This window comes from Haliotis rubra, unplaced genomic scaffold (assembly GCF_003918875.1).
Source record: "Haliotis rubra isolate DU_JTF1 unplaced genomic scaffold, ASM391887v1 Scf1656, whole genome shotgun sequence".
Lineage (NCBI taxonomy): Eukaryota > Metazoa > Mollusca > Gastropoda > Lepetellida > Haliotidae > Haliotis > Haliotis rubra.
Window position 1 is genome coordinate 102,884 of NW_025765621.1, and position 27,486 is coordinate 130,369.

The window sequence follows — 27,486 nt, forward strand, 5'->3', positions numbered from 1 at the left end:
ACTCCTGAAAGACAATAAAAGAAATCTGATCTTGCAGATTCTACCATAACGCAAGATTTTATATCATTATACATATTTTGTATTAAAGTCAGTATTTTACCCTTGATACCAGTTTGTCTTAATTTGGTCCACAGTCCAATTCTCCAAACCTTATCAAATGCTTTAGAAAAATCAATAAAGGCACAAAAGAGTTTCTTTTTACATTTCTTCAAATGATTTAACAAATTATGAATAATAAACACATTATCTGTTGTGGAGAAGCCTTTTCGGAAACCGGATTGGACATGCGATATTATATCGTTATCATCACAAAATTTATTTAATCTCGTTTAGGATGCTAGTAAAAAAGTTTACCAAAGCAGCTTAAGATAAAGATTGGTCTATATGAAGCCGGGTCCGTACGATTACCAGTTTTCTTATAGATAGGTTTGATAGTACCAGTAAGCCATGCTTCGAGCAAAAATTCCAGTCTGAAGTACAGCGTTAAAATATTCAACATAAAAATGGTAGCAGTTTTGGTAAGGCTGAAGATAAGTGCTCATTTGAAATTAAGTCTAAGCCAGGCGTCTTGTTTTCTTCAGTTTTGAAGGGCAACGACGATTTCATTTGAGGTTATTTCATCATTGAGTACACTAACATCATAATTTGGGGGGTCTGACATTCCATCCCTGTCCACATCATCGTTAATGGTACTTTCGTTAACATTTTTAAAATGATCATAGAATTCATCTAATGAGATAGGACAACTGTCTTCTTTCTGTTTTCCTTTCAATAATCTCCAATAGTGTTTTGGAGATAAATGCTGGGTTTCGCGTAACTGTTTTCTAATAAAATTATTTTCTTTCTTTATATACTTATTCATTGTTTTCTTATACTCTTTACTTGCTTTACGGAAAAGAGTTTTATTATGATCGGTTTTGTTCTTATAATAGACATATTTTGCTTTGAAAAATGACTTGCGTTTCTTCTTACAATCTGATCCAAACCATGGCTTATAGAAAGCATTCGTTTTACTACGAGTAGTGGTATTAGCCTTATAAGGAATATCGCCAAATGTTTTCGTGCAGAATCAATTAGCACGTGCGCGACCTCATGAGCTATTTCATTCACAACCTCTAGTGGGTTACCTTGACCTTCCCTTAGTGACCTTGCCTTCGTGCACAGTGTGTTTACACAATCATCTGAAATGTTTTCAAGGAATACAACAACTTTATCATGCATGAATTTACCTGGTTTGCTGTCAGGAATGTCTGTGTGGGTATGAGCTGCCGTCTGCTCATGACATCATGTTTGCATAATGGGTGTCTGACATATGTAGACTGAAGTGAATTGGTTTTATGTACATCAGATAGCATTGGGCAAAATTCTTCAATATTAAAATCATGGAGTAAAAGGTAGTGCATTTGGTGAGGAAATGACATAGTCTACTGTACTGACGTCTTTACATGTTGTTTTACCTTGGTGTTTATCCAAACCAAGTCTACCATTACAGATGACTAAATTATGATTTTTACACAACTCAATCAATCTAAATCCATAATTGTTTGGTTGGCCTCTGTCTTGAGATGTTCTCTTAAGTGGAATGCCAAGATCTTCGAGCATTGATTCCGGAGAGTCAAGTTCCGTCTTCATGTCCTCAAGGTCTAGATCTTCAGAGATATATGTCTATCAAATGTACAGAAATCAACCAAAGATTTAGTCCTTGCGTTAAAATCACCAGTTAGGATGATAGTGTCGGAATGAGTAGATACTGATGAGAGATCGTGTTCAATTGACTCAAACATGTCATCACCTAGAGAATCGGGAGCATTCTGGTGGTATATATACAATACCTACATGTACATCTTAGGAGGCTAGAGTTGAACAAACAGCCTGCTAGTTTAACCCACAGAACTGCTTCATTATCTAGGTCTAATAAAGTAACATAAGGGAACAAGTGATCTTGACTGCTAAACCTATTCCACCAGATCGCCTAATGAAATGAAATTTCTTCTGTTTTCAATAAAACTGAGTAACCTTTTATTGAATATCATCTAATGAATCTGTTTTAGTTTCTTGTAAACATATAAAATCATGTTTTTCAATAAATTCAATGAAATCAGGGCATCCTAGTCTTCTCCTTAGTCCACAGACGTTGAGACTCAACACACTTGAGCTCTGTGTCTGGACTTCCACTGCCAGACTGATCCTGTGAGTCACTCTCACTACCACCGACGTCCCCTAGCTCTGGGAGGGTCTGGCTGTCTGGGTGGGGGTCTTGAGGTGGGGTGGGACCTCGATAGGGTGGAGGGGTGGTCACAGGGTGAAGGGTGTTATCCACATATAGCTTATCTATCACAATATGGGCCTGTTTATTTTGGCTCCTGGCTTCTCTCTGAGAGGCATGAGCACTTCTTTCCTGTATGAACTTATCTCCTCAGGAAACTGTTCGAAAATACTGTATGGTTTACCTTTCAATTTCTTTCCTGACTTCTTAACCAGGTCCCTCTCAGTTGTAATGTTAAATTTTGCTATGATAGAGCGGGGTCTTGTTGCTCCTCGTCTCTTTGGGCCAATCCTGTGAATCCTCCTGAAGCTGAAGTTGCTGGGGTCCAGTTCAAGCTGCTCCTGGATGAAGGTCTTCAGCACATCCCCTGTGTGTTCTGGTTCCTGTGCTGTAGCTGACTCTGGTATCCCAGTGAAGATCAGGTTGTCCCTCATCGATCTGCAGCGTTGATCTATCATGTGCTCCTTCATCTGCAAATTTTCTAGTTTGAGGTCTGAGATAGCTTTAGGAAGATCATCTACTTTAGCATGAAGCGCCTTTAAATCATCTTGCATATTTTGTTTGTCAGCAATCCAATCATCGAAACTGGCGCTCACGAACTCGATGCTTGATTCGATGCTAGACACTTTTTCTTTCAGGCTATCCAATTCTGCGACCTTAATTTCTAGTCCAGAAACTTTGACTTGGACGTCTGAGATAGCATTCTCAATATCATCAAAAGCTTAGCCAGTTTCTGCTGCATATTTCGTAGAAGACTTATGACTGCTGCCATATCTGACTCACATGGATTAGGAAAGCTAGGTTGATACTGACCAGGATTAGACTGAGCTCCAAGGGGTGGTGAGGCGAAAATCTGAGCCGGCTGAGGTGCATACAAGGACAGCAAAGCCTCTCTTACCGCAGCGCCGATGTCATTGTTTTGGTGTGACGTGGCGATAGGTGTGTCGGTGTTACTCACTCCGGAGCAGTTTTCAGGGGTGCTGGCGGGTCTTTTCTTCTTAGAACTGGGTTCCTGGGTTGGTGTTTTCTTTCCAGAGCTCATTTTGTGTGTTTAGGTGTGAGTTAGATGGTACAAACAAAGTAAAATAGTCAGTCACCTCACAGACACAAAAACTATGCAGCCATCTTGCTGTGACGTCACTTGTAACCCCGCACTCGCTGCCTCTCGAGCGATCTGATTGGTCATAGCTAATCCGCTCAACAACACCTTTCGCCCTCAAACCACGCCGTCTTGTTTGTGTACCGATACTAAAAATACTTCCGCTCAGCGGACCAATCAGATCGCTCGAGAGGCAGCGAGTGCTATATACACGACGTCGTGTATATAATGCTCTTTTATAGCTAAAATACATGGAATTATCATGAAACGGCCCTCCCATTATCAGAAATTTGCGGTCCGCTGCAAATGATATTGGACCGCTCAACCTTAACGACGGGCCACTATCAGTTCTGTTGTCAAGTGACGTCATAGTGGGTGCGTGGGCAGACAATGCCGAACGCTGACAATACAAGATGGCGTCTGATTGTGTTGGTACGGCAGCGTCGGCTCGGGAGATTGAACGAGCGCTTCGTGAACCAACCGATTCTCTTTGGGTCGAAAAAGCGGATATCAATGAAACTGACAGCGATTTAGATGAAGACGAACTTGATAAACTTCAAATGGAAGGAAAATCAGCAAATACTCAAAAACAAACTTGCTGGGGAACCAAGGCATTCACTGGTGAGCTTTGACGCTAGGCCTAATTATGTAGTAATTTTGATATATTAAATAATAAGCAAGAAACTAAAACCGTCACGATTTTGTCTCACAAATTTTATTTTTTGTTGTTGACTGGGCATCTCGACAGTAATATCAACATTGATCTAAAATCAGTCGAAACGGAAGACCTGGCCAAAATATTAAGAAAATTCTATGCTGAGTACCGCACTAAGAAAGCTGAGCTTCCCACCCCTAGCACATTGAGATCACTGAGAGCTGCAGTTCATCGTACTCTAAAAGATCCACCTTTCTCGCGCAACATAAACATAATGGCTGATAAAGAGTTTACAAACGCAAACAGCATGTTCGAATCTCGTTGTAAAGCCCACTTTGTAGAGGGAGGAAGATCCCTACAAACACAAACCTTGCATTGAGCGAGGAGATATGGACAAACTGTCAGGATATTTTGGGATTTAGAGAGTACTGACCCAACCAGGCTTCAAGACATGGTTTGGTTCAATCTGTGTTTCTTTCTGGGAAGACGGGGGCGTGAAGGTTGGAGACGTTTCACCAAATCGACACTTCAACTGAAGCATGACGATAATGACAAACACTTTCTTACCTTCACTTCGGCTGAGCAAACAAAGAACTGGCAAGGCAGTAATCCCTCTAATCAGGACTGTTCAGATGTCAGAATATACGAGAATGAGTCATCCAAGGATCCAGTCAGTATTTATCTCTTTTATCTGTCAAAACTCCACCCGACTGCGATGCTCTTTTCCAGGCTCCTTTGGGAAAGAACATATTGGGCACCATTATGCAGAAGATTTCCAAAAAGGCTGGTTTATCACAGGTATACACTTGTCATTCAGTCAGAGCTTCCACCATCACATACCTGTTTCAGGCAGGTGTAGACGTAAAACAAATCTGCAACATCACGAAGCACAAGTCCGAGGAATCACTCAAGCATTACATTTCAGGGTCCAGTAGCGCGCAAAAGAGAGCATCTAGTGAAATCCTCCAGCACGTGTTGTCACCCAAGATGCCAGCAAACGCTTTAGAATATCCGAATAGGCCAACCTGCTCACGTGAACGCAGATTTTCTGTTCAAGAAAATGTTGAAATGACTTACGGTTCATTCGACATTGGCTTTGGACTGGCAGATGTTCTGGGGCAAACAAGTCAGCAACTCCGAATTCCCGCTTCAGCGGTAATAATGGCCTTCTTGCTGGTGCTAACCTTAACAATTGCACTATTAACGTTGTTGTTTAGACCAAAACCGAACACCGAAAACTGACTTTGTTGCTGGCATAATAGCGGGCCATAGCTTGACATGCTGCAGGCCAAGGTCTTGGCAAAGGCCAAGGTCGAATATCGTCACGTTCTGTTGTGACGTCACCTTGAATTGTTCGATGACGTAATTGCATTGCGGGGTCAGTCAACCCACTTTAGAAGTTGGTTTTGAGTAAACTTACAGTCAAATTCCTTCATTGTTTCCCTTCTTTTCAACACAAATTCCATGTATTTTAGTTAATTGGTAATGTTATTTTTGAGGGTATTATCATTTTAGAAGCCCTCGGTTCTTTTATCAACTGCCCTCCTTCCTCGGGCAGTTAATGGAAGACCTCGGGCTTCTGCAAATGATAATGCCCTCAAAAATAGCATTACCCTTATAATATCCACCACAGCCCTTTTATCGTTTATATAATGCTGTCATTCACACGGCAACTAATTAAACTATATGTTAACCTCAGGATATATTTATGAGAAATTATAACTGAAAGGGTAAAAATAATTCCATAATGACATATGAATTTAGAATAAAGAACTATTTTTGCGCACCACCCAGTGTCGTTTCGATTTTTTGTCTTACAAATTTGAAGTCATGCTACAAATGTTATATGTAGATATATTTGTAATATATTTTCGTAGTTGCATTGACGAGACTTTATTAAATGAATTTATTACAACTTATACATGAGATACATATCGTCGCCAGGATTATAAATAAATTAATGTTTACAGAACTATTTCGTGCTGCGAATTTATAAATTTATGAATAAAATCTAACACAAACTAAGTTCATTCAACGCATGTACCAGTTTTATTTTTAATATATTTGTACATGTGCATACATTCACGGAACGATGTGTGTGTAACAAAAACATTTTTTTCTCGTAAATATTTCATGTCGTATTTGGCCTTAATAAGACAAATTAAAACTCTGCAGGGCAGCGTGTGACTAGTCATGTGTTTGGAGATAAAACTCTACAATTTTTAAGGCCGCGGCTACCTCTATATGAGTTAGAAAATCAAACTTTAGGGGGTACCTGTGTGTGTTAAGAGATGAAACTCCACAAGGTAGCGGTTACCTCTATAAATCTTTAGAGGTAAAAGTCTACAAGGCAGCTGGTAGCTTTATGTATGCAAAGTATAACAAGGAGCAAGCAGAGAGTGTGCAGTTTTTAGTGTATCGTATATATATTTATACTTTTATGTATGTATGTGAGTGCTGTTTTGTTTTTGTTTTTTTGTTATTCTAATAGTATGTAGCATTTGCATGTTAGTATGCATGTTTGCATGTATGTGAGTGTTTGCATATACATGTGCATGTAAGTGTGCGTAGGTACCTTGTTAGGGCTCCCTGCCTCTAGGCAGGAGACCTATTGTAATCGTTCGGATTATTATTATTAGGGCTCCTTGCCTTTAGGCAGGAGACCTATTGTAATCGTTCGTGTTTTTATTATTATTATTATTATTATTATTATTATTATTATTATTATTATTATTATTATTATTATTATTATTATTTATTCTTCCGCCGCATTTTGTACCAGAGCTACAAAGAGCACCGCTGGACAGAATGCCTTGACAAAAATCACCCAGATGCCCACCGAGGGATAGATATCGCGCTTTAAAATCTCTAGGCTGTAGGCCCAATAGCAAAGGGCAGATAATTCAAAATGAATTCAAAAATTTCAATTTCAAATGCAAATATCTCCAAAACTAATGTTCCAATGTGTGCCAAAGTTCATGAGCAGATGCGCAATCAAAATGCCTACAATTTTGCCTGGACGGGTCAAGTCGGTCAAATGCACCGTTTGGACGCTATGTTCGATTGAAGTTTTTGGTGATGTTTTTCAGCAAAATCCTGACTACTAACCTCCCAAAATGTGCTGCACTGAAACTACAAGAGCTACGGCTTTCAAACTTTGCATACTTTGTGTCTATACACCTTCCTACACAGGGGCATCGCCAAATGTGGCTATGTTTATATGAAGGCCGCCAAATTGGACGCCACTTCTGGGCAAAAGTTGTCTTCAAAAACTTCCACGGGCTTCATTGCCATTTTCTGCCAAACCAAACTTAGCACATACAACACTTTAAACGTTTTGAAAACTTTACTTATTCATGAATTTATGTCACCTCTGACGAGTGAGATCAAAGTTGCTGATCAAAACATCTGTGCAACATAATCCATGTGAATACAGCGTATGGTAGTTAAAAGGGAAAAAACTATTTGAGACGTTCCCCGAATGAAAGAAAACGAGTGCCAAACAAACTGACCCTCATCTCCAGGTACACCACGCCAAAAATCACGCAAAGAGACTGTTATCAACGTACCAGTCATCATAAATGATACTTACACTCAAAACCCCAAAGTTTGGACAGATTTAATAAATAAGGACTTCTTTATATCACCGACGGCCCAGGGATACATTGCCGAATGTGTCATAAGTTTCATCGACATTTACAGCACGGCAGATTACCCGTGCAAAACATGCGACAGTCTGAAGGAAAGCGCAAGGACGATATCTCCTATAAAGAGACTACCACTGCAAAGCGTGGTCCACATGCAGATATGGGAGACGATGTCAATTTCAATTGACAAATGACGAGAGCTAGCGCTACACAAAATTAAAATACACTGCAGTAGAGGTGCTATTCCTTCATTGTAATTCAATCTTTTGTAAGGGGTATGTCTTTAGGCAGCTTTTAAAGATTGTCAATGATTGAGCGTTCCGGGTCAGGGTAAAAGTTGTAGCTGTGGTCTAAGGGGGGTAACTCTCGTCTAGCTGAAGTAAGCGCTAGTAAAATCGTTCAACAACGACCAGGCGCCGGCTTTGCAATGCCCGAAGAGTAATACGTTTTTGCTAACAATTCGGTGCTTTTTGCATGGATTTTAAAACTTCATAGGTGACCTGTATCGCGGTGTTACGTGTATTTCCAGTATATATACCTGCTCTCGATTCACAAATTCAGTTGCAACAGCCCGAGTGTAACAGTGTTATGGATACTGATACAAAACTACTGAAGTACCTTAACTGCTGTGTAATCACAAGTTCACTTGCGTGAGCGTGAGTGTGACTGAGTGAGTGAGTTTAGTTTAACGCCACACTCAGCGATATTCAAGCTGTATGTCCGCGGTCTGTAAATAATCGAGTCTGGACCAGACAATCCAGTGATTATCAGCATGAACATTGATCTGCGCAATTGGGAACCGATGACATGTGTCAACTAAGCTCAGCGTGAGAGAAACAGTGTTGTGGATATTGGTACATGCTACACAACTACAGAGTACGGGCGCTTTGTGTCACATTTCAACTTGGCTGTTGTTGATGATACACTCACCCGCAAATAAACACCAAAAACAACCACATTTTCAGTAAAAAGAAATAAATTATTAGCAATTGAACGTACATTATTCTTTTTCCTTCGAATCTCTAATCAAGCCAACAGCTGTTTCCAAAGCCATAAGTGCAATTACCCATACCATCCAACACAATCCTTTGTTTCTAACCCTAAAAACATAAGAATTCAAGGTTTACTACTGAAGTATTTCTCATTACTGATAGTGATATGATCCATATCAGCTATAGCCTTTATTGCTTTCGACATCTGCATGACAGGTACCAAATGGCTAGAAATTATCCAAGCCAAGGAGCCCTGAACGTTGCTTGCAACTTTAATTGATCTTATTTTTGTTTCAAGTGTTAGCGCTGTACTAAAATCGGGTGTTTTAGATCCTGTATGTAGCGATCATTGCCCTGTATATGTCACCATCAATGTGTCGATTGCAAAAGCGATTAATTACAAGAGAAAAATATATAATTATACTCTAGCTGATTTTCACGGTATTAAAGGTCACATAAACCCTAGGGGGTACAAATACATAAATCACTAACTGGCATCGTTATAAATGAAACCCCGCCATTAAAACTACTCATTTCGACCTTTAATTGACTTAAATCGACCTTTTTGACAACAGTGCACAATTCTCACCCGCGAACGAAATTTCAACCAATCAGAGCGGCGCGCCTCTGTGACGTCATATGAGGAATAGCTTTCAGAGCCGATGCAGAATTCATCTACATTTTAGGGGGTAAATTATCGTGTTTACAGGCTTGTATAAACCTGAAATCGTGACAGTTGTGGAAAATGAAAGCTATATGTTCTCACAATCTACTGTCATTTAATTTTGTCTCCTGCTTTGCCTAGTTTCCGAGTTACAACTTGTTTTCATAGACGATTCTGTCAAAATCGATTGGTGTCGTTAGGCCCTATTTGTATAATGACTGATCCAAATTGATCCCATTTCTGTGTTGTTTTACCTCGATATTTAGTCATGTCATGTAAAAATCTGTTTGTATTCTCAAAACAGTGTCGGCCCATAAGTTTTCACATGCAATACAGCAATTAATACTCCCTCGTTGTAACCCGTGTTAGGTGGTATAAACCTACACATGTTATTTGTCATCATTCACTTGATGGTCAGTTAATGAATTTATAACAGGTATAATTAGTGGTAACACACTTAGATTACCCGACAAAGGTTCCCATTTGGCATTTCTTGTGTCTGGAGTAAATATTCAACATTATAAACATCGATCAAAGGATTAACCGATAACACGCTGATTGATTAATTACTTTTTATCTTACACAGCGGAATTGTCAAAAGGTAGTGTTTATGTATGTAGATTTACTAATCTATACTGAATACACTCTGTCGTGTCGGTGTCTGCGTAAAAACGTCCTTCTTTCAAAGGATTAACCGGCAATACATTGATTGATTGCCCATTATTGGCTAACTAAATTACTGTTTTTAAAGAAAGGCGGACATTATGCAATTAGTTGCCAGGTGTGCTATCTTGGGTGACCAATGAGACTATACACCAATACCTGAAAAGATTTATCACTTTTTCGTATATTAAACTGTTAAAAGACACATCATTTGGAACAGTTTTGTGGATATTGATGGATACATTCCTCGAACAAGGTAATGGCCTGATATTGTTCCTATAACTTTAATCTGTTTTAATTTTAATATTTGCATTTTGTTTTATTCATTTGTCGTAGCATTCAACAGAATCATTGTTTTCGCCGTGAAGTGTAATGAGACAGACAACATGCACTAGGTGTGTAATGCGAATTATGATTCACATTAGCAAACTATATAATGTCTAGATATTACAGTTCTGTTATAAATTCACTATAAGTATCAGCAGATCGTCTGCTTTTATTTAGTTTCAAAATTCATACAAGTGTGATAATAAACTAATTAGGATTATAAGACCAAATATAAAGACGCACATTGACTAGTATCTACATACTGGTGAGTGGACATTAACCATGGGAATGTAGCAAGAAATTTATCGCGCAGTATTGTGACTTCGACCCTCACCTCGCTTCCGTGGAAGAAATCGTTATGTTATAAGTTGTGTCATGCAAAATCCGTTTGGTTATGATTCCAATACATATTTAACAACGAGTAGAAAGTAGTCTTGATTTTCTAACTTGATGAAACAAACTATAATCTCATTAATTCTAACAGATTTTTTATTTTTAAAATGGCGGCGATTCTGTCGGGAACATCCGCCAGTCTGAGGATAAATGGTATTTAGGTTTGTTTTCACCGAGTTACAAAATCAAAACTACTTTCTACTGGTAGTAAAATATGTATTTTATTGATGGCCAATAGGATTTTGCATGACATAGCGTATATCATAACAATTTCTCGTGGCAGCGAGGTGGGTGTCAATATAATACTACTTACAATATTATTGTTACTTCGACCACAACCTCACTTCCGAGGAAGAAATCGTTATGTTACAAGTTGTGTCATAGAAAATCTTTATGGTCATCAATCATATGCATATTTTACTACAACTAGTAAGTAGTTTTGATTCTTTAACTTCCGTGAAGCGATCTGAATACAAGTAAGATATCGTTTCAGGCTTCCAACAACGCTCGCTTCGCACTCACAAACATAACCCATTTAGCACGAACTGCGGGGTCCTGTGAAAATCTGTGCATGGGGACACCATCGCCCGACCCTAGGAGCAATTGACGACAAAGCAACGATTCGGCATGTCGTCGTTGATGTCGAGAAATCATCAAAATGATGAGCGTGCTACACATTTTCTATACAACTAACTGAAAATCGTTCCTCATATGACGTCACTGCAGTGCTCTGGCGACAGAGTTACGTAACCTGTCTGTGGTTTCGTTGGCGGGCGAGAGGGAAGCAGGCGACTTTTTGGCCACTTTTAAACGCTCGGTATTAATTAACCATAAGTTTTTAAAGAATAAATTTGGTGTTCCGCATAAGACTAACCACAAATCTTTCATATGTAATGGTTAAAAGAGTAACAAAAAACAAAGTTTAGTGGTTCTTTAAAAATGCCTCATATACTCTTTATTGGCATGCTATCTTTGCCTCTGAAAATATTAACCGTATCACAAGCGATTTGACTGGTGCAATTCTTGAATTATGCGATAGTTATATCCCAAATAAAATCGTTACGATATGGCCCCGGGACGCCCCCTGGATGAATAGTGAGGTACGTAAATCGCCATCATAACATCGCAAAAAGGCGTAACTCATCATCTGACTGGGCACTTTTCAGATTGAGTAGAAATAAAGTTATATCCGCGGTAAGAAATGTACGAAGCTCTTGAAGGGACATTTTCGTAACCAAAAATAAAAAAAACAAAAACTTGTAATAACGACTTCAAATCTCGTAATAACGACTTATAATCTCGTAATAACGATTTTTAATCTCGTTATAACGACTTTAAGATCTCGTTATAAACATTTAAAAAACTCGTTATAACGACTTTTTAATCTCATTATAACGACTTTTGGTGGCCTTCATCTACTTCTGAATTGGGTCTTCTGCATGGACTGCTTGAACATAGAGTTCATGGTTTGGAACGACTTCATGAGCATCTTGTCTTTGGAGTCCTGCGTAGCATCCCTGCTTGCCTTCCTAAGGCCCCGTTCTTCAAAGCGATCGTAGCGCTACAACAGTCGTAAGTCTATGTTAAAGTATGGGAGTTACGATCAACTTTGCACTGCGGTCGCTTTGAGGAACGGGTCCCTGATACCTCGACAGTAGAGTCGCAGAGGCTTGGTGTATAAATCCGACCATTGGCAGGAAGAGAGGAGACCCTGACGTCACATAAGTGTGACTATGAGACCATGATTTTCTCACCTGATGGGAACTGTGAGACCATGATTCTCTCACCTGATGGGAACTGTGAGACTATGATTCTCTCACCTGATGGGAACTGTGAGACCATGATTCTCTCACCTGATGGGAACTGTCAGACCATGATTCTCTCACCTGATGGGAACTGTGAGACCATGATTCTCTCACCTGATTGGAACTGTCAGACCATGATTCTCTCACCTGATGGGAACTGTGAGACTATGATTCTCTAACCTGATTGGAACTGTCAGACTATGATTGTCTCACCTGACGGGAACTGTGAGACCATGATTCTCTCACCTGATGGGAACTGTGAGACCATGATTCTCTCACCTGACGGGAACTGTGAGACCATGATTCTCTCACCTGATTGGACCTGAGACTATGATTCTCTCACCTGATGGGAACTGTGAGACCATGATTCTCTCACCTGATTGGAACTGTGAGACTATGATTCTCTCACCTGACGGGAACTGTGAGACCATGATTCTCTCACCTGATGGGAACTGTGAGACCATGATTCTCTCACCTGACGGGAACTGTGAGACCATGATTCTCTCACCTGATTGGAGCTGTGAGACCATGATTCTCTCACCTGATGGGAACTGTGAGACCATGAATCTCTCACCTGATGGGAACTGTGAGACCACGATTCTCTCACCTGATGGGAACAGTGAGACCATCATTCTCTCACCTGACGGGAACTGTGAGACCATGATTCTCTCACCTGATGGAAACTGTGAGACCATGATTCTCTCACCTGATGGAAACTGTGAGACCATGATTCTCTCACCTGATGGGACCTGTGAGACTATGATTCTCTCACCTGATGGGACCTGTGAGACCATGATTCTCTAACCTGATTGGAACTGTGAGACCATGATTCTCTCACCTGATGGGAACAGTGAGACCATGATTCTCTCACCTGATGGGAACTGTGAGACCATGATTCTCTCACCTGATGGGAACTGTGAGACTATGATTCTCTCACCTGATGGGAGCTGTGAGACCATGATTCTCTCACCTGATGGGAACTGTGGGACTATGATAAGTCAAAAATTTATGACAGATCACTGAAACCCATAACGACAAGTATATCAAGAGTGAATTTAACATAAACATCAGGTAAAAAATAAGGGTCTTTTAGACAACTATTATGGTAAATTTCAAAGTTTTTTATATCCATCTTTTCTTTAATACCCCAAAATATGGACACAAATAACCTAGAATACGTTAACACAGTCTTAGAGGCGGTGGGGTAGCCTAGTGGTTAAAGCGTTCGCTCGTCACGCCGAAGGCCAGGGTTCGATTCTCCACATGGGTACAATTTATGAAGCCCATTTCTGGTGTACCCCGGAATACATTGCTATTGCTAAAAACGACGTAACACCATACTCAGTCAGTCAGTCAGTCAGTCAGTAATAAATCAGTCTGAACAGGAATATGTGTCTTCAAAAGAGATTTGGCAGGCAGCCCCAAGTTGCCCAAACAACAAATACAAGGTTCAAAAACATTAGTCTTATCTACATTAGGAAGTATTCCATATCTCATGTCGGAAACATGTTTCAAAAGCAAACCCTCACATAAATCTGATTTATTCGTCAAAATCTCGTTACATGCAGTTTGGTGAATTATTAAGTTCTGGTTTGTTCTGACGGACTATGATGAAGGAAGGAATCAGATAAGAATGCTTGGGGAAGTGCCGTTCTACCGGATAATGGCGACAGCTGACCTTGTTTGTGAACATATCATCAAGCCAAGTCTGAAAAGGATACTGACTTCTTGGAGGGAAACAAGAGTCTGAAAACAAGTGTAGTGTATATATGGCGTGATGTGGATTATTAATACTACCAGCAGCAACTTGTAGATCTGGTCCAGTTCTAATTCATCAATAGGACAAGGAGATGTTCCTGTTGTGTGGATAGATGTGAATGAGCTGAATGAGTGAGTGACTGACTGAGCAGGGTGGAGCGGAGCCGTGTGAGTGTACGATAATGAATGAGTGAGTGTACGATAGTGAATGAGTGAGTGTACGATAGTGAATGAGTGGCTGAGCCGAGTGGAACAGATTTAGTGTGTGAGTGAGTGTGGGATAGATAGTGAGTGAGTGATTGTGAATGAGTATGGTTTTACGCTGCTTTTAGTAATATCACGTGGGAGATACCAGAAATGGGCTTCACATAGAGTCCCATTTTGGGTAATCGAACCCGGGTCTTCAGCGTGATGAGAGGATGATTTAACCATTAGGCTACCCCACTGCCCATGAGTGAGCGAGTGGATGACAGCGAGTGTGTGAAAGTGTAGTTTGGCGAGTGAGTGAGTGACCCTAGTTGCCATAGCAGCCATGTGACTTCAAGCGGACAACATTTAAACTGAAGTACCAGGTAAAACATGCGCAGTGACTGCTTGCTATAACTTGGTCATTATGAAATAATATGGCCTCTTGTACAGAGCACTAACCTTCACACCTAAATATACTCAGGACTTGCTATAAGTCAGAACACATAACCATTTCGATTTTAACTATACTGTTTTTTTATTAATCATGATGAGATACACAGAGAAGAAAAGCTAATACATAAAACGGAAATTAGTTCAGAGAGTGAAGTAAGGTGGCATTCGTGTTTAGTTTCAAATATGTACTATGTTCACATTATGTCAGGGAAGCACATTTCAGCCATGCTACAGATCAAACAAGGGAAGCAAGGATGTTATGCAGGACTCTAAAGAACATATGCTCATCAAGTTGGTCCCAACCATGAACTCTATGTTCAAGCTGTCCATGCAGAAGACCCACTTCAGAAGTAGATGAAGGCCACCAAAAGTCGTTATAATGAGATTTAAAAGTCGTTATAACGACATTATAGTCGATATTGCGAGATTATAAGTCGTTATAACGAGATTATAAGTCGTTATTACGAGATTATTTTTCTATTTTTGGTTACGCAAATGTCCTTTCAGGAGCCTCGTAGAAATGCAAAGAAGATGTACATTAATAAAATTGATGAACAAATAAACAATGAACAAGGTACAAAAACATGGTGGCGTTTAGTTTAGTTTGGAATTATATAAAAAGTAAACACACCACCAATATTAATACTTTTCCTTCGATAATCCATAACGGTAAACTATATGATGATAGTGCTGAAACAGCAAACATTATGAATGATTTCTTTGCAGATCAGGCAAGCGTAGCTGCTCCTAATAGGGATATTCCTGAAATTCGTTTAGAGGTAGACAACCCATTATGTGACTTAACACTCAGTCCGCAAGGAATCCATGATATTCTCACCTCTGTTGATATCATTAAAGCAGCAGGCCCAGATGGTATTGGCAATACATTCTGAAAATGAATGCAAGACAATTAGCAGTTCCCTTATCTGAAGTTTTTAATTTATCATTAAAGAATAAAGTGTTTCCGGATATCTGGAAGGAGGCATCAGTTGTTCCTATACACGAACAAGGCAGCATAAATGAATGCTCTAACTATCGACCAGTCGCACTAACAAGCTGTGTAGCAAAGTTTTTCGAAAAATGCAGTTTTAATCATGTATGTAATCAGTTTAGGGATAATGAAATACTTACTAACTTACAATCCGGTTTCATGCCAGGCGATTCAACGGTAAATCAATTACCGTACCTGTATGACTTTATAGCAGGTGCATTAGATAGCGGTAAGGTAATAAGGGCTGTATTTTGTGATGTAAGTAAGGCTTTTGACAAGGTCTGGCATAATGGTATTATACATAAGCTAAGACGTTATGGTATCGGGGGTAACGTGTTGAAATGGTTTGAGAGTTATCTAGACAATAGAGTTCAGCGAGTTGTTATTAAGTTGTTACATCAATCTGATCAAAGCTCTGTCTTAGGACCCCTATTGTTTATAGTTTATACCAACGGCATCGTTGAAGGAATTAACAGCAATATCCATCTCTTCGCAGATGACACATCACTCCATGCTATAATAAATGATCCTGATGAAACTGCTCTGTCTCTTAATAATGATCTACGTAAAATTTCTGATTGGGCTGACAAATGGCAAGTTACATGTAATCCTAATAAAACAGATTCTATACAATTCTCTTGTAAAGTACAGCCCAGCCCAAAACGAAACTTAACAATGAAGGATAGTAATATTAATGACTTTAATAGCCATAAACATTTGGGACTTACTTTACAGCACGATTGTTCCTGGACTGACCATGTTAACTGTATCGCTAAAATGGTTGCACCCGTGGTAAACTGTCTTAGAGGTTTTAAATATCGTCTCTCACGTAAAACTTTACAAACAATGTACAAACAATTTATTTTGCCTATTTTCGACTATTGTTGTCACATCTGGGACAATTGTACCAAACAGCAAGCACTAACACTGGAAAAACGTAATCTTGATGCACTAAGAACTATTTGCGGTGCTGTTCGCGGTACGAGACAAATTTTCAACCACTTTGTACTTGAAGACACATCCAAAAACTAACATTTTTCTATAACATGTTTAAAACACACTATTATCCCAAATATCAGAAATGTTTTTTTGAGAGATGTTTACGAAGCGTGGCCAAATATGCAATCTTTACAAGTAAATGATGACATTGATACTGAAACTTCCAAACAATATATGGGCCAAAAACCTGTTATTTATAAACATTACTTGAAGGGAAAATGTTAAATTCATTAATGATCTAATGAAAAAGATAGTAATTCTCTTACCTATGAGGGGTTTATTTCCCTATACAATATTAAGACAATGTTTTTAGAATATAGGGGTATCATCAACTCCGTAAAATCATATACTCTCCCAAAAAAGAAACGCATATAGGAATTTCATTTTATGTTTATTTTGAAACATCTTGTAGGCTTTATGAGTCAATGAAATATAGCGAAATTGCACACTGGGAATGCAGACTTATCCATCTTTGGCACCAACTCGAGGAAAGTCAGTTTGAGTGTCACATGGAGACGTGTGGTGGCGCTGAAGTCAATACCTCGTGTGACCACCGTGGGCAACCAGAACTGCATGGCATCGCCTCGGCCTCGAACGAATAAGTCTCAGAATCTCGTGTTGCCCAATCGCAGCCCACTCTGCCTGTAGTGCCTGTGCGAGTTTCTGAAGTGTCTGGGGCTGAGGGTTACGGCGTCGCACCCGTCTGTCCAGGGCATTCCACAGATGTTCGATCGGGATTAAGTCCGGTGATCTTGAGGGCCAGGGGAGCACATTGATGTTGTGGTTCTGGAGGAAGTCTTAGTGTGACATGCTGTGTGGGGCCTTGCATTGTCCTGTTGAAACAACTCCCTCTAGCGATCAATAATTGGAAGGAGGTGTGGGCGTAGGATTTCGTCACAGTACCGTTGAGCTGTCAGGTTGCCCTGGATCACTTCTCCTACGGCAGGTGATCTCTCCTCACATTGCTTCCCCGGCCGAATCTGTCACCTGGGGAACGCAAGCGTCGCTGAAACGTTCACACGTCTGCCCGCATTCTTCCATCGCGTCGTTCCAATAGAGATCGGTGATTCATCACTGAACCAGATTCTACGCCAATTCGGTAGGTTCCAGGACTGAACCTTTGGTGCACCATTGAACTCAATGTCGACGATGTTGTTGTCGAAGCACAGGGCCAAAATAAGGTCTTCTGGCACGTAAACCAGCCTCTTTCAACCTGTTCCTGACGGTCTGTGCAGAAAGCCTCTTCAATCCGGGTATTTGTCGAGCGGTACTGGTCGCTGTAGCTGTTGGATGCGCGCAGGTGATGTACCCAGATGTAGCCATCCTGCGCCGCGAGTGGTCGGTCGAGGTCGCCCACTTTGAGGGCATCTGGTACCGCATTCTGCCGGCGATATCTTTCTCCCAGAGCGTGAAATGGTGCTTTGGTGAAAATTCATGCGTCGGGCAACTGCACGTTTGAGACTGGCCAGCTTCAAGCAAACCAATGGCGATATGACGGTTGGCTTCACTTAGACGTGGCATTTTGCGTTCGTCAACAATATTCCAAATACAGTGAATAACAGACAGCGATCAACCTTTTATACCCATCATTGAGACTATCTGATCCCCAACTTTCATGTGCATTGCATGTGAATTGTGTATTCTGTGACACTACACGCCGAAATTGAAAATCATGCTGTTCAATATGGGTATTTTACGGATGGTGCGTTTTGTTGTGATGTTTCAAAACATAAACACCATAGGACTCATAAACAGAGCAAAACCTTTTGTAAAATGAATCACGTTTTAATTCATTGCTACATGAAATTGCTATTTTCATGATGCATTTCTTTTTTGGGAGAGTATACTTACTGTGTAAAGTAGAGGAGCCATTTATTCCTAATAATATAGATATTCTCTACAAAGAACGTAAAGGATGCAAAATTTTCTACTCTGTCTTGCTAAGGAAAGATACATTAAAAGAAAAGCTGAATAGTCAACTTAAATTGGAAAGGGATATCAACGTGGATATATCAGAACAACTCTGGAAAGTTTGTAACTATGTACCTTTCAGAACAACTTGTAATACACAATTCAGATGACTTCAATATAAAATTGTCCAAAGAATCATTACAACAAACAATGATTTATTTAACTTTAAATTGACACAATCTGCTTCTTGTACATTTTGTAATGTTACAATCCAATCAATTATCCACATATTTTGTGAGTGAACAAAATTTACAGGCACAAGACTAATTCTGGATGCAAAACATATCATCTTTGGATATAAAAAGAAAAACGAAATGATGTATTAAACTTGATTATCATCGTAACAAAGTACTATATATATGTAAAGAGAAGTTCTAATTTGCATCTGCAGTTTGTTGGATTAAAAAATTACGAACACACAGGGTTGGAAATAACCCATTGCCCGACGCCCGAGTCCAGCGTTTTTTTCTGTCGGGCAAGCAAATTTGTATATCACACTGTACCGGTGTCCAGTTGATATTCCAATGTTAATTATGCTGTTTATTTTTTAAAAATCAACAAGAAAACGGTCAGTATAGTGGAAAAATCATCAGGTCAAGTGATTTTACATGTGCCACTGTACCGGAGTACACTAGCAATTTTAAAGTTATTTTCACCCCAGACACACCCTGTATGAAATTAATAAATGTACTGCCTTTTCCAACTGTAAGTTTGGTAAATTCTTCACCTTTTGGTCATCTTGCCATAACCTCTTCACATAAATTATAATCACAATGTTTTCTTCTAGCCTACGGATTATCTACCACTTGTGTCCATACTTTGTATATTTATATGTACCACAAATGCAACAATTATGTACCCATCAAAAAGAAATAAAGTGATAAAAAAAAATTAAAATATGTAGATTACCTGTGGCTTTGCTCTTTAGATGGAGTTTGTTTTAGATATTTTTAATTATCACGCTTAATATTAGGGATGTCTCGATACAGGTGCCCCACAATAAAATATGTTTCTCGATACTGAGGTCACAATATGATATGTAGTGTGATACTACATTTTCGACATTTTGCGTAACAAGCAGCCATTACCTGGATGGCAAGCTCATGCCATAGGCTTGGTTGACACATGTAATTGTATCCCAATTGCATAGATCGATGCTCATGTATTTGATCACTGGATTGTCTGGACTAGACTTGATTATTTACAGACCACTGTCATATTGCTAATAGCGGCGTAAAACTAAACTCACTGATGTTCTGTATAACAACATTACAAGAGAAAAATGTGTTAAGTTCACTTTTAGTAGTGTCTTGGTTGTATTTAACAAAAGAAAATGTTTTATATGAAATATTTGTGCAACATTAAAATAATAATTGCTATATGTTAAAATATGAATAAATACTAAAACAAATGAATCATTTATCGATTTGTGCAAAGCTTGCTGGCGATGCACCGGTGTATTGGTGAATCCTGACATTACTACTTAATATGTGTCTATTTGATTTGGTAAAAAAATGTCCCTTCAAATGTTAGTTATTTCAGTTTCAAGATATCATAAACATATTTACTAGTTTCAAAAATATATTAAATTGTTTTAAATCAAGAGATGAATCAAGCTGTTGGGTAAATGTCTGTGATTATTTCACTGTTCTCAGAGGACAATGTTCTGCCTTATTTTAATGCAAATGTTTGTTAATTGTAAAAATTTGAAATTGCCATTTTAAATATCTGAATTCAAGTCATCATAATCATGACAGTGTGTGGGGTGTGTCCAGGTTGTCTTCTATTTCACTTGTAGGTGAATGAATGAAATTACAAAAGGTTTTCATAACAATGAGTTATGATATTCATGAATAAGAATAACTTTGAATCAAAGGAGGGGACATTTGAAAGTTCAGAAAATTGGGTAGTCTGTTGTACCCTGAAATACACATACCCATTGTCGCCCTTGCAAGTCAAGAATGTGTGGCAAGTCTAGTTTCTGAAAATGAAGAAAGTCTATGTGCTCCTTTTTATTGTACATTGTACATTTTATTTCTACTGGGACCAAATTTTAGTGCCGATATTGAGAGCATGCCGGATTGGAGGGCTGCCTGTTTAGAGGGCTTGCACTGTATTTTATTTTACTCTAAAACTTGTGTTTCTGTAAAATATGTGCACTTCAGAGACTAGATGTTCGTCTAAAAATTGGGCAAAAAACATTGACATTTTACTAGTTATTTGCTACAGGTATCTGGATCATTAGGAAGCAATGGGTCAAACAATCTGCATGGGTAAGAATACTTACATTTATTGGATCCATGTGGATCATCAGCCTTCCATTTTCGGTCCATCTTGTTTCAGTTTTCAATTCAATAAAAGGTTAACCCTAAAACAAAACACAACAGATGTAGTTTTCTTTTATGATGCATGAAAGATTAAATTTATATGTAATCAATACAGACTGCTCACATAATGATTTTATTAACAATTAATCAAATTCTGGTTGTGGAACCAGATATTTGGTAAATATATTTATTCACTGATTGAAACTAGTTTCATTAATAAAAGAATCTGGAACTTGGTTAGAGGCTGAAGGTAAGTAACACTTACTGAAAATGACAAACTTTCTTTTCATAGTCAACAACATTCCTCAATAATCATTTCAAATACAAAACAGTTTATTTTCATTTCAACCACTGACCTTGATAGTGTATGTGGTTTCCACAGAGCAATATTTCATTCGATGTTATAATACCAGATCAACAAACTCCCTTCTTTAAGATGTAGAATATCAAACTTTCCTGAGATAACTTGTTAAATGTTATAATGAGGTGATGGGGTACTGTCTTCCAAGGCGGTGCTATTTTATTTGCTTTGCAGAGTTACATCCCTTGGGCACACAAGAAACCAATGACAGTTTTGTGGGTAGAAATCCTGGTTCACACAGAACATTGTCAGCACCACATTTGTGATCGTAGGGTTTCACCAAAGTGGTAGATGTAGGAATCACTTCATACTTTCTTCCTACATTTGCCACCACTCGTGATAACTGGAACACTGTTCAAAGAGGCCTTAAACCCAACTCACTCTCATATATCACAGTAATGGCTACCTGTGACCTGTTCAAGTGTCCTAAAAATATCAAAACTCATTCAAATTATATGTGAAGGTTATCATCATTCAGGCAATTGACTACAGGATAACATGAACATCAGTGTCACATTTCCATTGATCTTCACCTCTAACTTCAGGAAATAGTGAATTCATATGTTTTAGTACAAGGGGTATGAGGATCTCATTATATTTTGGAGCTCCATACAAACAGCTGATAAGTGTAAATCTCCAGCTTTTCACATCCCTACCAAAAATACGACCCATGAAGATCTGGGTTAGAATTGATCTTCAGTAACACATGCTTGTCGTAAAAGGCAACTAACGGGGTCGGGTGGTCAGGCTCGCTGGCTTGGTTGAGCTGGCTTTGTTGACATGTCATCGGTTCCCAATTGCGCACATTGATGTTCATGCTGTTGATCACAGGATTGTCTGGTCCAGACTCGATTATTTACAGACCACTGCCATATAGCTGGAATATTGCTGACATCCCTTCCTATAATGCAATTACTATTATGCCTTAAACCCAACTCTCTCACTCACTCATATATCACAGTAATGGCTACCAGGAACGTCACATGTTCAAGTGTCCTAAAAATCATCAAAACAAAGTCAAATTATATGTGAAGGTTATTATTAAGGCAATAATCTACAGGATAACATGAACATCAATGAACTTCATCTCGAACATCAGAAAATACTGAATTACTACATACTAGTGCAAGGGGTATGAGGATCTCGTTATATTTTGGAGCTCCATATAAGTCTGAAATTCCACCTTTTCGCATCCCTACCAATAATACAATTACTATGATGCACAGTTTACTTGTGAGCACAAATGTAAAACAAAGCTTTTCTGAACCTGCTTTATCTGAACTGTTTTGAGTGAGTGAGTTTATTTTTACCCTGCTTTTAGCAATATTCCAGCAATATCACAGCGAGGAACACCAGAAATGGGCTTCACCCATTGTACCAAACTCAGGGCTGAAGCATTGCAAGCGAAGCTTTAACCACCAGGCTACAACAGGGCTACCCAAATCACTAGTACATAAAATGCTGGCAATTTGGTGCCTAGCACAGAGAGAAGGTTCACATCCACAGTGGAATTCATCCCCAAAAGTACTAGAAATTATGTATTTATAGTTTACAAAGAAAGTGCAAACTCAAATACAACACTTTACACTTGACCACTTTCTATTAATTCTAAAAGGCATTGTGTATACATGGCTCTTGACTACAGTTAGAAATCACCTGAAACAAGTTTATGCAGATGTATTTCGGAAAAAAGTTAACTCATTAATTAGGAAATACGCAAAAGACCTACAAATACAATAGCATATATTATAGTTACCCATTTCCCCAAAAGGGATAGCACTAGCAGATTTATACTTCCGTGGGGTTTCTCTTTTTCTGTCATATTGATAATTTACACCGAGCATGTTTGATATAGATCTACCTTCCTTTTCGTAAAATCGTAGCATTCTCTTGATTTGTATCGGAGAATGTATCCATGAATATCTTAATTAGTTTAATTTAAACCATCAGAGTTCAACGTATATGTACGCATAAGCATATGAAACCGAAATCACAATCAACTTAACATTTTCGAATGGAAGTAGTACTTGAACAAACAATAAATAGAGATATTTCTACGACAATATACCTGACAACCGAGTTTGTTACTTACAATATGAGACAACTGTTTTGACCAGGGAGTCCATTTAAGACACAGACTCCTGATTTAGGCAAATCCGTATCTGCTTCGCGTCTGCCTGTAAAAGGGAAATCCCCTTTTCTCCGTCAATACTCGCACTGTTACGTAAAGGGACGATGTTTGCCGAGGGTCGCAAACACATTCGTGACCAACTCGTGTTATTCCGGGACAACCTCTTGGCATTCGTGACCAACTCGTGTTATTCGGGACAAGCCGAAGTCTTCTTGCAGGTTACGGAAAGGGCGAGTGGTGACGAATGGTCCTGAAGGTTACGGAAAGAGGCGAGAGTGGTGACGAATGATTAACAGCGAGGCCGCACTGAAAAGTTAAACGATCGCCCAGTTCCGCTGAAAGAACTTTTAGCGAGTCGGTTTTGCCCTCCATGTGGCCCTAGAGTAACGCTTAGTCCCTGATACAAATTTGATGGAAACAAAGAAACCCATTTGTATATTGAAAAGGAGCCCCGGTGAGTGTTGGGAGATTCAGTAACCTGAACCTGGGGGAATATAGACTTGCTTTATCCAGGGATACTCTGCAACAGGGATAGGTCAAAGAGGCAAGAGGTGACGAATGGGCAGATCACTGACGGGTACAGTAGTATATACAATGGGGGTTCTGGACCACTTTCAACCAAAGCCTCTGCAAAGCCTTATTTCACAAGTAAGGCTTTGGTCGGACCCTTAGCTCTTGCTACCATTACCCCTACTATGAAAAGTTTGGGACGATAGCGGGGACCTCCTAGCGCGCCGGGGTATGGCTGGAGTGTGTTGGTATCCTGGGATTGCACATCATCCAATACTGGGCTGCGTCTAACGTGCCGCTATGGCCGCTATGCCATGTTTACTTCGATGAAACAGTTTAATGTGAATCGCCTATGATCTCTTTGGTGTTTGTAATAAAGGCTTGCCGGGCTTTTTCACCCCTTGTTCTATGTACTTTTTCTCATCCTCGCTGATAGTAGACTTACGAGACTTGGACCGAATATCTTGTTTCATTTTGTTATATTTTGTGAGTTCAGAGAGGATTGAACTAAACTCCTCCTCTGAGATCTTACTGTCAGTAAGTGCCGTGGAAATACGCTCACTTACTGTGTTCAGTTTTGCTTCCTCGGCCAGAACCCTGATCTCATCGTGTTTCAATGCCTTACGATGCAGTCTGCGTGATGCAAACTTAAGCACCAACCCTAACACCCCTGCCACCCCAGCTGTTATTTCAATGCCTAGCACCACGGGGGTAGCCACGATGGTAGCTAACAACCCAACACCTGCCGCTCCTAGCCCCATGCTGGTTGCCATAAGGGCAGTGTCAGCCCCGTCCACGATATTGAAAGCTCTATGGTACTTTTTACATAGTGCTTTCCGCGTGTCGCGGTCTTGCTCTAGTTGACGTTTTACATCACATAACTGTCTCAAACGGAACCCGTCTACGGTTTCCAGGGTCTTCGCTACTTCCTCTACGACTGGGTATAGCCCCATCCTATAATATATATTACAAAAGATATTTTAATTGGGTTTCATTTAGTAGTCGGTCAACGTACCTGAGGTTTATAAAACTGAGATTCTCGTATATGTAGATAAGGGAAGGGTCAATAGGTAACTTTTGGTATATCTCAACGCCAAAGCAGTATATTATTGGGGGTAGTAATCCCTGTTGGGAGCTTCCAAATCGTATAACGAATCTGCAACGTGTAAAACCTTTTCCTACAGTTAAGTCACCCCAACGTATTGTTACACCGGGTAAAATCTGCAAGTTTGGGGATGGGACATTTTCATTCGAATCAAACCTACCCTTGTGAGCGACTTCTACGATGAGTGTGGAGCCTGGTTCCATAGCCCTAACCCCTACTATGTTATGATGGTGGGTGGCTATTAACTGGGATTGCCTGGGTGAAATTAACAGGGTGTCCCTAGGTAAATATTCGGAGTTAGAAAGTATCACCTTTCCAGTTGGAATGAAAGACGTGATCAAGGCACCGTTGTTCTTAATTTCAGAGACATAACCATCTTTGTCTAATGAGATATAAGGTGAGGCGAGGGTTAAGTTGAGTAACCATTCAGGCTCTTTAAAATCTGTTAACGACACCCGCCTATACACGTTGTCTTTCAAGTGTAGGAGGTATAAGTCGTCCTCACCAGGTTGATCAAATCCCTCCGTGTCCCTTAGGCCCTCGAGTGTGGGCTTGGGTAGATGATCGGCCATTGCTGCCCGCCTATACACGTTGTCTTTCAAGTGTAGGACGTACGAGGTGTCTTCCTCACCAGGCTGGTCGAATCCCTCCGTGTCCCCTTAGTCGTTAATCGTAGTGTTGGGGTGATGACTGGTCATTGCTATAATACTATTACGATATAATTTCCAACTGGTTTTCTGATAATAGTTCAGGGGTGAACTTAATCCCCATGAAGTGTATGTTGTCAGGTAGGAAGATCTTGGTTAGTGATATCCTGTTTTCCACGATCACGGTGACACCCTGCAGACTGGTGTTGGAGCCGACACCCATCCGCACGTAAACTGTGCAAACGTGATACTGGTGTCGTTTCACCCACCCGAGTTTGACCCCCTTCACGATCTCGACATCATTCCCCGATGGTTCCCCTAGGTAGACTTTGATGATCAGTGTTGAGTTCGCCGGTAGACTCTCTAGTATCCTGACCACGCCTTCAAATTCAGACACCAACTGCAATGTCACGTTTTGCATGCCCGCTTTACTCGATAGCATGTGGGCTGCCATACTGGCGACTGGGCTGATGACTACGCTACGTCTCTGAGTCGGGACGTAAGCCACGAGCAGGGTTCCGTTGTTAACCACTTTGTTTAGGTGGTTGTCTTTGTTATCCGTGAACACATAGGGGGAGCCGAGCCTAATATTGAGAAACCAGTCGTCTTTATCGGGTAACAACACCCACTTGTCATCTTCGGTGAAGACGAGCGTATATGGCTTGTTTCGGGCGACGGTAGTGCTCTCAACATCGTCTAAGTCGAACAGTTTGCCCCCGAACGATGGGTATATTATCCAATTATCATTACCGGTGGTGACTAGGGTGTACTTAGTGTTGACTACCGCTCTTGAGGTATCTACTATATCACCTAGGGCTCCACCGGAGGGGACTTTCACGCGTTTGTAAATGTTGTTTTTCAGTTGCAAGGCGTACAATTTACCATCTACTACCGGAGCGTCGAAACCGCGTGTGTCCCGAGGTCGGAGATCCCCACATTGACGCATTTTTCACCCCGGCCCTTGTGCGCTGGTCATTTTATGTGAAGCGTTAAGCTGAGGTATCCTATATTCACGGGATTATGATTTATATCTAACACCGATATTATCAGCTCAGGTATGTTGCCCTGAGTCAACCTCTTATACTGCCGCGGTGAAAACGACTCGGTTCTACCGTCGTTGTATTTCTCCGTTTTCACCGGCACGGCTCTCAGTATAGTGGAAGGGTGACCCCCTTGAATGTTGTACGTTGTGCTCACCTGACCTAGATGAATGTACAGCTCTCGGTACGGTACTAGGTCGGGTAACTTCGTGCCTGTGACGGTTGTTGTTGGTTTTATCTCGTCAGGTGACATACCGAAAGTGTCCTCGCCAATGGCCGGCCGAGCCTCAAGGAGTTTCTTCCGTTGTTGATTAACACCACTGTGCCGTTTGAGTCGTTCATCTTGAGTTCGGCTCCCAGGGGTTTGAAGACCTCATCGCTTAGCGAGCACACGCTGTAGTAGCCGTCAGTTATCTGGCTGCGCGAGTTCCACTGACGAACAGCTTATTGTTGCTGGCGTTGATGTTAGTCCATTGCGGTAGGTAGGTGATAT

General features: G+C 40.1%; 2 protein-coding genes across 2 annotated transcripts in view; both read right to left on the reverse strand.

Moving 5' to 3' along the window:
• Positions 1-23,739, reverse strand: part of LOC124272059 (serine/threonine-protein phosphatase 6 regulatory ankyrin repeat subunit B-like) — a 47,793-nt gene extending 24,054 nt beyond the window's left edge. The window contains exon 1 of the transcript XR_006897231.1: positions 23,653-23,739. The gene's annotated coding sequence lies outside the window, so the exon portion shown is untranslated. The remainder of the gene's footprint in view (positions 1-23,652) is intronic.
• On the reverse strand, positions 2,453-3,374 carry LOC124272060. Its single transcript, XM_046707201.1, has 2 exons — positions 3,080-3,374; positions 2,453-2,736 (listed from the first exon to the last, which is right to left on the reverse strand). The coding sequence occupies exons 1-2, from the start codon at positions 3,306-3,308 to the stop codon at positions 2,597-2,599; spliced, it is 369 nt and encodes a 122-aa protein (XP_046563157.1). The 5' UTR covers positions 3,309-3,374; the 3' UTR covers positions 2,453-2,596.
• Positions 23,740-27,486: the final 3,747 nt, after the last annotated feature.

What these genes read in the sequence shown, in the direction of transcription:
- LOC124272060 (XM_046707201.1), bottom strand. Translation starts at nt 3,308, where the DNA reads ATGAGCTCTGGAAAGAAAACACCAACCCAGGAACCCAGTTCTAAGAAG. An exon ending in TGGAGCTCAGTCTAATCCTG is followed by an intron (nt 2,737 to 3,079) that starts GTCAGTATCAAC and finishes GAAAATTTGCAG; the next exon opens with ATGAAGGAGCACATGATAGA.